This window comes from Chanodichthys erythropterus, chromosome 20 (genome assembly GCF_024489055.1).
Source record: "Chanodichthys erythropterus isolate Z2021 chromosome 20, ASM2448905v1, whole genome shotgun sequence".
Lineage (NCBI taxonomy): Eukaryota > Metazoa > Chordata > Actinopteri > Cypriniformes > Xenocyprididae > Chanodichthys > Chanodichthys erythropterus.
This window is the reverse complement of record NC_090240.1, coordinates 38,980,961-38,992,391: the sequence shown is the minus strand read 5'-3', so window position 1 is coordinate 38,992,391 and position 11,431 is coordinate 38,980,961. Positions and strand designations below refer to the sequence as shown.

At 40.5% G+C, this 11,431-nt stretch overlaps 1 protein-coding gene across 10 annotated transcripts in view; it reads right to left on the bottom strand.

Moving 5' to 3' along the window:
• Window positions 1–2,978: 2,978 nt before the first annotated feature.
• The window catches only part of txk (TXK tyrosine kinase), a 35,912-nt gene continuing 27,459 nt past the window's right edge, over window positions 2,979–11,431 (bottom strand). For 3 of the 10 annotated variants that reach the window (XM_067372305.1, XM_067372300.1, XM_067372306.1), the window contains 7 exons: window positions 8,018–8,189; window positions 6,638–6,854; window positions 6,458–6,522; window positions 6,027–6,145; window positions 5,787–5,944; window positions 3,576–5,548; window positions 2,985–3,490 (listed from right to left, as the gene is read on the bottom strand). In XM_067372305.1, coding sequence (XP_067228406.1) covers window positions 5,471–5,548; window positions 5,787–5,944; window positions 6,027–6,145; window positions 6,458–6,522; window positions 6,638–6,854; window positions 8,018–8,189 — 809 coding nt within the window. In that variant the 3' untranslated portion in view covers window positions 2,985–3,490; window positions 3,576–5,470. Of the gene's footprint in view, window positions 3,491–3,575; window positions 5,549–5,786; window positions 5,945–6,013; window positions 6,146–6,457; window positions 6,523–6,637; window positions 6,855–8,017; window positions 8,190–11,431 lie in introns of those variants that run through there. The other 7 variants (XM_067372304.1, XM_067372302.1, XM_067372301.1 and 4 more) reach the window with 7 other exon arrangements.

The window sequence follows — 11,431 nt, the reverse complement described above, 5'->3', positions numbered from 1 at the left end:
GTTTTATTGTGTGAACAACTTTCTGCTGAGGACACTATCATGTAATAATTGAATGTACTAAATGCAAACAGGAAAGGAGGAACAAATTAGGAAAAAATGGAGTTTGCATTAAGTACTAAAAGGTTAGTTCACCCAGAAATGACATTTCTGTCATTAATTACTCTCCCTCCTGTCGTTCCACACCCTTAAGACCTTCATTCATCTTCAGAACATAAATTAAGATATTTTTGATGAAATCTGGACGTGGGCTCAGTATTGGCCTGGGTCATTCTAAACCGTGTTATACTGTACATTACTGTACATTATTAAAACATTCTTTTTTGCATATTTGAGGTGTCATTGTCATTAACTGGACAAATGCCACACGTTTGCACATCATAGTATTATATTTATATATTACTGACTGCGTTTAAGTTTATCCTGAATCAACTTTTTGGAAAACAAATGTAAGAATTAAACTATATAACACATTTTCTCTCACCATTTTACAATGTCCCACTGCTGAAACCACCATTTATATAATACACCATGTTTCTGTGATCGGCTGTCCAAAGCAAGTGAATGTGAGGCACGTGATTGGCCATCGGGTTCTAAGCATCTAGCCGCAACTAATAAGGCTTTTCACACTGCGCTTAACCCCAGATTGTTGTCGTTTTAAACCTGCTTTTAACCCCAGGTAAAGGAACGTTTCACACTTGTAATTTAGAAGCACCACTGCTAAAACTCTTAGAGAGCTTCAGAGAGAACGATCCTGCTCCACGTGCTCCGCCAATTTCTTCATCTCAGGAACCTAAGTACTGGCTGAAAGCCTGAGTCCAAACATGCGCATGACGCCTGGGACACTTCAGTCTCAGGGTAAGAGACTTTTGTGAAGAATCTGAAGGGGGAACCACATCCTGGTCCGATCGGACAGCATGATGGTGGTAGCCTCTGAACAGGCTGGCAAGACGTCTCCTCCTGTGGGCACTACAACCTCCATTCGGTGAGGGCAGTGCATGTGCCGGGCAGGCTGAACCAGGGAGTGGACATGCTGTCCCGCAGCAGGGTATCTTCAAGGGGAATGGAGACTCCACCCCAGTCGATTCAGATGATTTACAGTATCTTCAGGCGGACCTCTATGCCTCAGAGAAGAACACCCAAAGTTCTTTTCAAAGGCAAAGACGCACTATCCCACGAGTGGCCCAATGTGCGCCAGCATGCCTTGCTCCACTCTGGCAGAATTAGTCGTGGTTCTCCGGTAAGGTACAGCTGTTGGCAGCAGCTCTTTGGCCAATTCCGCTAAGAAGGGACCTCCTTTCCTAAGCAAAAGAAACAATCTGGCACCCCCAACCAAAGTTGTGAAGCCTCCATCTATGGCCCCTCGACAGGAGACTTCCTCGAAATGTCATGAACATTATTTAAAGAGGCGAGAGTGCCTTCTACTGGGCGTCTTTATGCTGTCAAGTGACCTTTTTTCCGACTGTTGTGCAGTCCGGAACGTAGTGCAGTCCTTTATCCTTTATCTTGCGACCTTGAATCAATATTGATTCATCCTGCAGGAGCTGCTGGATGAGGGATGTACTCCATCCATGCTCAAGGTATATGTTGGGCCATTGTGGCGTAACGCCGCTGTCGCCAGCCGATCAGTTGGGTAGATTGACATAATTATGCAGTTCCTTCAGGGGCCAAAAGGCTGAACCTACCATGTCCCCACACAGTTCTGACTTGGGACCTGCCTTTGGTCCTCAGGGAGCCCCCTTTTGAGCCGCTTCAGATGGCCGAGCTGTGGGCACTTTTAAGACCGCTTAAGGCTTAAGAACGCCCTCCTGCTGGCTTTGGCATCAGTCAAGCGAGTTGGTGATTTTGCCTTAAGTTTAAGGCACAAGTCATAACTCTCTCCGCTCTCCCTGCTTCAGAGGATGAGCAGTCATTGCAACTACTATGCCTGATCCAGGCCCTTAAAGGGCACATAACACACACAGTTTCTGCCAAACTCATGGTAATCTTGAGTACCTATAGAGTAGTATTGCATTAGTTTTAACAGATTTATAAAAGACAGATACGCTGTTTTGATTGTTTCCGAAAACAGCCAAGCTCCTGGAGACGTGCGGTGGGCGAAGCTAAAGAGCCACTAGCATGCGCAGCTTCGATGGTTAGCTAAACAGATGTATTTAAACACATACAATTCACCATCACATTATCCCTGGATAACTTTTGATTCACTATACGTTCGTGTTGTTTACATTATATGCACTTACGTGCCGATTGCCAACAAAACAGACATTTGATGCAGTTTTACTTACCGCCTGCGGTTCTGACTCATGATCGGGATCTTTTATCGCTGGGACCACTCCATCTTTCAGTTTCAGACAATCTGTAAAACCATGAGTGCTGATCCTGAGGGCTCGAGCAGCCACAGAAAAACACAAGATATTCTCCACTCATTTTAACCAATAAAAAATGTATTGCAACTTTCAGACAATACCTTAGCCTTATTGTGATAGTTAATTTGAGGCGGTTTCTATGGTTATTTTAATGATGTCAAGAGCGCATCAATCTAATGCATGAGCACAAATTTCTCAGCTCCAGTTCTTTGGGAAGCAAGGTGATTCAATCAGGCTTCAGCTTTTTGGGGAAAAGGAGTTCCCCTCATTCCCACGATCTCAGGGAAGCAAGGTAACCGAAAAGTCAATTAACTCTGGTTAAATTATAAGCAATGTGAAGCAAGAGAATACAGGATTTCATTTACCCGGGGTTTAGAATGACCCAGGTTAACTAGCTCAAGTGTGAAAAACCCTTTTGAGAAATAAGAATGCTCAATCATCTCTGATCATCTCTGCATCTCCTGCTCTTCACATGAGCTGAATGACAATGAATATCATGTGACAGGTCTGGTAATGATGTTTGTGTTCTACATGTCAGCACTGGTAGGATTTAATTAACAAATGACATACCGTGAAACGATGAAGAAAAACACCCACAGACTTGAGCAATAATGTTTTTTCTGTTCTCTGCTGTTTATTCTGTGTCTTTGTTCTTAAAGCAAGAGCAAATATCTGTCAATGGGGTCAGAAAATAATCTTTCTCATTGAGTGAAGTTTATTTTTCGAACCCCATTTGCAGATATTTGCTCTTGTTTTCAGCACAAACTCACTTAATTTTGATGCATTGTTTCCAGAAACAAAAACCCTTTCTCCAGTAAATGTATTTTGACTTTAGAATATTTAGATATTTGTACTGGAAAACAAGACAAAAATGCTGAGATGCAGGAATGGCTCTCAGTTGTCTCCTCGTCTGGATGTTGTGGCGGTGGGAGGTTCGGTGGTGACGGGGCCGCTGGGGGTCGACGGGGTCATGAGGGGTGCTGGAGTCGTCAGCCGCTTGGGTCGAGCTGTTTTGAGAGACACTGGAACAACCTGAAAAGCCAAAACGAGACATGACGAGATCTTGTTGTGATACTGTGTGAAGCTTCAGGCCACTCAACATCACTCACATAGAGAACCGGGACGACCTGTGAATAAAAAGCACAAAAAGAAGCTTCAGTATTCTGATGCAAACGCAGTGTGTTACATGATACATTCATTCTGCTCTCGTACCTGATACGGACCGACCCACACGTAGCCGTACGGATAATAAAGTGACACCTAAAACAAACGTGACAAAATGAATACAGGACATCTACTGAAATCAGTCAACGTGTGTCGATGAGTGTGAACGACGTACACAGAGCGTCTCGTCTGCTGCTGACATCCACTGCACAAACACAAAACACATCATGTGTACGGAGCACACAACATCTGATTATGATAAAGAAATAATTCAAAGGAAGAAAGAAATGAATGTAAACTCACAGTAATCGGGATGAAGACGGTGAAAATGAATAAGCACTGAAGGATTCTCATGGTGTTTGATGACAGACGCGTGTCAGATCTGAACTGAATGATGTTTGTGCCTCATCAGCCTCAAGAACGTAACATTTAATTAAACATCGAACTTTCCCTCAGGCATGTGTAACCACACACACACCTATCATTATGAGGCGTTTCCATAATCTGAGCTAATGATATTTTCTATCCTGCAACCCAAACCCTAAACATAAATGTCACAGAAAACGTACTGCATTTATTTATTTATTTTTTATAAAAAATGGTTCAGTATGTTTATTAAGCGATTTGTTTCACACAGTCTGCTGTTCCAGTCACTACTGACATGGACTTACAGACTGTCTGTCATGAAGATGAATGTTTACACGCACAAACGTCTCAATATCTCACTAATGATGTCAGTTTATCAAACACACACTCAGCGTATCACGTAAGTAGGGTTGCAAAAGGGCGGAAATTTCCACGGGAACTTAACCTGGGGAATTTTGGAAATATTCCAATTTGGAAACTTTAGAGGAATTATTGGAAATTAATTGGAAATTTTGGCAAATGTATATAAATTTATAATATTTATATAAAATGTATCATAAAAACATAAATATAAACATTTTGTTTGGTCATAACATGAAATAGCAGCTATTTATTTTTCGCATTCAATTAATTCTAATTCAGTAAATATGTCAAATACATTTTTATTGCAGCGATTATGTGTTATTTATTTCAGTGTCACCTGATCCTTCAGAAGTCATTCTAAAATGCTGATTTGTTATTATCACTGTTGGAAACAGTTGTGCTGCTGAATATTTTTTTGGAACCTGTGATAATTTTTTCAGGATTCACTGATTAATAAATAGTTGAAATGAACAGAAGTTATTCAAAATAGAAATCTTTTCTAACAATATCACTTTAATGTCACTTTTTATCAATTTTACACATCCTTGCTGAATACAAGTATTAATTTCTTAAAAAAAAAAAGGAAAAAAATCCCAAAATTTTGAACGGTAGTGTATATTGATGCAAATTCTGTTCTTTAAATTTTTATTCATCAAAGTATCCTGAAAAAAAATATTACAGGTTATAAAAAAATATTAAGCATTAATATAATTGAGCAGCAAATCATCATATCAGAATGATTTCTGAAGGATCATGTGACACTGAAGACTGGAGTAATGATGCTGAAAATTCAGCTTTGATCACAGAAATAAATTATATTTTTATGTATATCAAAATAGAAAAACATTATTTTAAATTAGTTATATTTCACAATGTTATGTATTTTTGATGTTATGCACCGGGGGAATACACAGTGCATGTGCAGGGTAAAAAAAAAAAATCAACTAAAATTGCATTAAATATGGTTGTTTTAACCAAAATTATGCTGCAAGATTTTTTTTTTTTTTTTTTTTCAAATACATTTAAGTACCCTGTTATAATTTTGCAAATTCCCTGTTTATTCCCATTAATTCCCATATATTCTCGTTAATTCCCATGGAAAGTTTCCAGCTTTGAAAATTCCCGGAATTTTGCAACCCTAATCACACGATCATGATGTCCTCAACATGATGTCCTTCATTCTCTGAGCTCGTGTGCGTTTATATGGTGTGTGTTTATGTGTCCGTCTCCTCTTCAGTGATCTGTCTGATATTCTGCAGCAGCTCAGAAAAACTCGGTCGTCCATGAGGTCTCTGAAAACAAGAAACAACATAATTATTCAAAGTTCTGTGCAGAGATTCAGATGTAAAGGTTAGAATATTGACACAACTTTTAAAATCGCAACAGGGTTTAAAACACTAGACATCAAATAGCTGCAGAGGAAATCAAACATGTTTGATCATCATACACTCTGGGATTCTGACTCATCCAGACTGCGAATCGGGGCGAAAGTGGTGTGATGTGTGTGAGTGTGTGTGAGCGGCGTCTGACCTCGTGCCAGCAGCGGTACATGATGTTGTAGATGTGCCCAGACGCCCGGTGAGGCCTGTACAGACGGCCGCCCTGCGTCACCTCCTCCACCACCTCCACATTAGAGCGGTTCTCAAACGGGCTCTTGCCCTCGGAGAAGACCTCCCACATCAGCACACCTGTTCACATGAACACACTCTCAGCGCCTGGATACGACACACACAGTCACAACACACCCGACCTCTGACCTGCAGGCCTCACCGAATGACCAGACGTCGGACTTGTTGCTGAACTTGCTGAAATGCAGGACTTCGGGTGGAGACCATTTGACAGGGAACCTGGAGCCCATGGAGCTGATGTACTGATTGTCCAGAACGTACCTGCCGGAGGATTTAAGGATGTTTAGATATTTGTGCTGGAAAACAAGACAGAAATACTGAGGAAGAACATCAGTTTTTGCAGTGTAGGTCATTTACATCCTTCTAGAAAACACATCTAATATGTGAAAAACTACATATAACCAAAACTTGATGTTTTTGGATGAACTAAACCCCAAGAGAAGGACGTCAGGATGCTGTTTCTTCAAAACAAACGCTGCGTCCCAATTCATGTATTTGCGCACTATTCTAAGTCACTGTGTAGTGTGAATAGTGTGAGCCGTGTGTTCACACTTCAGATGACAGTTCTCTGACCTGGTCATGCCGAAGTCACACACCTTCACAACGTTCCTTTCGTTCACCAGGCAGTTCCGCGCGGCCTACGAACACACACACACACACACACACACACTTTTCTTGAATATGATCTTTGGAATCACAGATGTATGTCATCTATCTACCCGTCCGTCTGTCAGTGTTCAGTGTGATTCTGACCAGGTCTCGGTGTATGAAGTTGTTTTGCTCCAGGTACTCCATCCCTTCACAAACGTCCTGACACATGAAGAGCATCTGAACGCGTCCCAGAGTCTTGCTGTGCTGCCGCAGGAAGTGAAGCAAACAGCCGTTCTCCATGAACTCCGTCACGATGCAGATGGGCCTCTGGGTGACGCACACGCCGTACAGCTGGACCAGTTTAGGGTGACAGAGACGCCTGCAAGCACACCCCGCAAATGAACACACACAGAGATCATCTACCCGTCCGTCTGTCCTTCTATCTGTCCAGAATGGCACTAAAGTTATACCAGAAATTCAATTCAATTCACATTTATTTGTATAGCGCTTTTCACGATACATACAGTTTCAAAGCAGCTTTACAGAGAATGAATGTCAACATCACAATTTAAAGAATACAGTGAGCAAATAATGTAATAATTTAGGCAATTAATTTACAATCACTGTTAGCAGTTTAACTGAACGTAGAAGCAATGAGCTCCTGGAAATAATCAATTACATATTAACAATAATTAGGATATATAGAAAGACAGTCATGTGACTGCAGTGGATCAGGAGCACTGAAGCAGGAGCCGGCCAATAATGCGTCGGCGCTCGGACAATGAACCTGGAAGCGCTGGACATAAACAACATATGAGAATGACACAGAAGAGAAGAGATTGTTGATTAAAGTTATTTTTGTTTTGTTTTTGCGCACAAAAAAGTATTCTCGTCTCTTCATAACATTAAGGTCGAACCACTGCAGTCACATGACTGTTTTAACGATGTCTTTAGTGCCTTTCTGGACCTTGAAAGTGTTGATTATATTGTTGTCTATGGACAAATCATAAACCTCTCGGATTTCATCAAAAATATCTTAATTTGTGTTCTGAAGGTCTTACGGGTGTGGAACGACATGGGGGAGAGTAATTAATGACAGAAATTTCATGTTTGGGTGAAATAACCCTTTAACTCAGAGAAAACAAGATTATTTTTCAGACCCCATTGGCAGATATCTGTTCTTGTTTTAAGCGATAAGTCACTTAATTTTGATCATTTTTTCAGAAACAAGACTTAATATCTGCTGACATTTTGATTTGATTTTAGATATTTGTACTGGAAAACAAGACTGAGGAGGAGCATCATCTTTTGCAGTGTAAAGCCAGCAGAATGAGTGTGTTTCCATCACACACCTCCGGCTTCTTCCAGAAGCATCTGAGCGACACAGAGCAAGTAAAAGAGACTGAATGAAGCTCTGATAAGAATCTAACGCTCACAGCGCAGGAAGTGGATCTGCTGTGACGTCTCTCTCACACACATCTGCCCACCCACCACATTTTCCAACTTCAAAGCAACTTTCCACTGGTTCAGCGTGTGTCTTACGTCATGATCTTGGCTTCCTCTATGAAATCATTTTCACTCATGGCTCCTTCATTGATGGTTTTAATGGCCACTTTATGCTGCGCCCTCCATTTGCCCAGTCGCACCACTCCAAACTGACCGCTGCCCAGCTCCTTCATGAAGGTCAGCTCCGACGGGTTGATCTCCCATTTATCTGCACAACACACAGAGAACATGGACAATGTGATGTGCTGTTTCCAACATTGATAATAACAGCATGTGATGTGCTCGTTTAATACCAAATAATTAGGTGAAGATCCGCCCACTTTGGAAACAACAAGATCAAAGATTATTCTTCACAATGAGCTTTCATTTGTTAACATTAACTACGTTAGTTAACATGAACTAACAATGAGCGGTTTTAATTGCTAACATTAAGTGTGTTCCTCATTTCTAGTAGTTAGTGTTAATTAATGCATTAACTAGCGTTAACTAATGGGACCTACAGTTTATATTTTTGCCAATGGGGCAATAAAAACAAAGAGAAATCAAGATTGTTTTTCTGACTCCACTGACAGATATTTGTTCTTGTTTTAAGCACAAACTCACTTCATTGTTATATATATATTTTATTAATCGAGTCTTAATATCTTCAGTCATTTTGCTTCTCCAGTAAATGTGTCTTGATTTAAGAATGTTTAGATATTTATGCTGAAAAAATTGGCAGAAATACTGATTTTTTTTTTTTTTTTTGCAAGATTTATGATATTAATAACTGTGAAAAGGGTCTATAAAGCTGATTTCTGAAAGTGTCGCAATTGTGGCTCAGAAGATCAGTCAGAGATCTGTCGAGTGTGTTTGTCGTCGCCATGTGCATTTGTTATCCGTCCGGTGAGTGTGTTTGTCATTCGTTTTTCGTTCATCACATGTGTGTCATTCGTTTGTCGCGTGCGTTTGTCATTCGTCACGTGTGTTTGACGTTTGTTTGTCGCATACATTCGTCGTTCGTTCGTCAAGTGTGTTTGTCATTCATTCACTGAGCGCGTTTGTCGTTCGTTTGTTTTCGTTCATCACACATTTGTCATTCGTTCACTAAGTGAGTTTGTCGTTCGTTTGTTTTCGTTCATCACGTGTTTGTCATTCGTTCACTGAGTGAGTTTGTCGTTCGTTTGTTTTCGTTCATCACATGTTTGTCATTCGTTCACTAAGTGCGTTTGTCGTTCGTTTGTTTTCGCTCATCATGTGTTTGTCATTCGTTCACTAAGTGCGTTTGTCGTTCGTTTGTTTTCGTTTATCACGTGTTTGTCATTCGTTCACTGAGTGAGTTTGTCGTTCGTTTGTTTTCGTTCATCACATGTTTGTCATTCGTTCACTAAGTGCGTTTGTCGTTCGTTTGTTTTCGTTCATCACATGTTTGTCATTCGTTCACTAAGTGCGTTTGTCGTTCGTTTGTTTTCGTTCATCACATGTTTGTCATTCGTTCACTAAGTGCGTTTGTCGTTCGTTTGTTTTCGCTCATCATGTGTTTGTCATTCGTTCACTGAGCGCGTTTGTCGTTCGTTTGTTTTCGTTCATCACACGTTTGTCATTCGTTCACTGAGTGCGTTTGTCGTTCCTTTGTTTTCGTTCATCACACGTTTGTCATTCGTTCACTAAGTGCGTTTGTCATTCGTTTGTTTTCGTTCATCATGTGTTTGTCATTCGTTCACTAAGTGCGTTTGTCGTTCGTTTGTTTTCGCTCATCATGTGTTTGTCATTCGTTCACTAAGTGCGTTTGTCATTCGTTTGTTTTCGTTCATCATGTGTTTGTCATTCGTTCACTAAGTGCGTTTGTCGTTCGTTTGTTTTCGCTCATCATGTGTTTGTCATTCGTTCACTAAGTGCGTTTGTCGTTCGTTTGTTTTCGTTCATCACATGTTTGTCATTCATTCACTGAGTGCGTTTGTCGTTCCTTTGTTTTCGTTCATCACACGTTTGTCATTCGTTCACTAAGTGCGTTTGTCATTCGTTTGTTTTCGTTCATCACATGTTTGTCATTCGTTCACTAAGTGCGTTTGTCGTTCGTTTGTTTTCGTTCATCACACGTTTGTCATTCGTTCACTAAGTGAGTTTGTCGTTCGTTTGTTTTCGTTCATCACATGTTTGTCATTCGTTCACTGAGTGCGTTTGTCGTTCGTTTGTTTTCGTTCATCACACGTTTGTCATTCGTTCACTAAGTGCGTTTGTCATTCGTTTGTTTTCGTTCATCACATGTTTGTCATTCGTTCACTAAGTGCGTTTGTCGTTCGTTTGTTTTCTTTCATCACACGTTTGTCATTCGTTCACTGAGTGAGTTTGTCATTCGTTTGTTTTCGTTCATCACATGTTTGTCATTCGTTCACTAAGTGCGTTTGTCGTTCGTTTGTTTTCGTTCATCACACGTTTGTCATTCGTTCACTAAGTGCGTTTGTCGTTCGTTTGTTTTCGTTCATCACGTGTTTGTCATTCGTTCACTAAGTGCGTTTGTCGTTCGTTTGTTTTCGTTCATCACATGTTTGTCATTCGTTCACTAAGTGCGTTTGTCGTTCGTTTGTTTTCGTTCATCACATGTTTGTCATTCGTTCACTGAGCACGTTTGTCGTTCGTTTGTTTTCGTTCATCACGTGTTTGTCATTCGTTCACTAAGTGCGTTTGTCGTTCGTTTGTTTTCGTTCATCACATGTTTGTCATTCGTTCACTGAGCACGTTTGTCGTTCGTTTGTTTTCGTTCATCACGTGTTTGTCATTCGTTCACTGAGTGAGTTTGTCATTCGTTTGTTTTCGTTCATCACGTTTGTCATTCGTTCACTAAGTGCGTTTGTCGTTCGTTTGTTTTCGTTCATCACATGTTTGTCATTCGTTCACTGAGTGCGTTTGTCGTTCGTTTGTTTTCGTTCATCACGTGTTTGTCATTCGTTCACTGAGCACGTTTGTCGTTCGTTTGTTTTCGTTCATCACATGTTTGTCATTCGTTCACTGAGTGAGTTTGTCATTCGTTTGTTTTCGTTCATCACGTTTGTCATTCGTTCACTAAGTGCGTTTGTCGTTCGTTTGTTTTCGTTCATCACGTATTTGTCATTCGTTCACTAAGTGCGTTTGTCGTTCGTTTGTTTTCGTTCATCACGTGTTTGTCATTCGTTCACTAAGTGCGTTTGTCGTTCGTTTGTTTTCGTTCATCACATGTTTGTCATTCGTTCACTGAGCACGTTTGTCGTTCGTTTGTTTTCGTTCATCACATGTTTTTCATTCGTTCACTGAGTGAGTTTGTCATTCGTTTGTTTTCGTTCATCACGTTTGTCATTCGTTCACTAAGTGCGTTTGTCGTTCGTTTGTTTTCGTTCATCACGTATTTGTCATTCGTTCACTAAGTGCGTTTGTCGTTCGTTTGTTTTCGTTCATCACGTATTTGTCATTCGTTCACTAAGTGCGTTTGTCGTT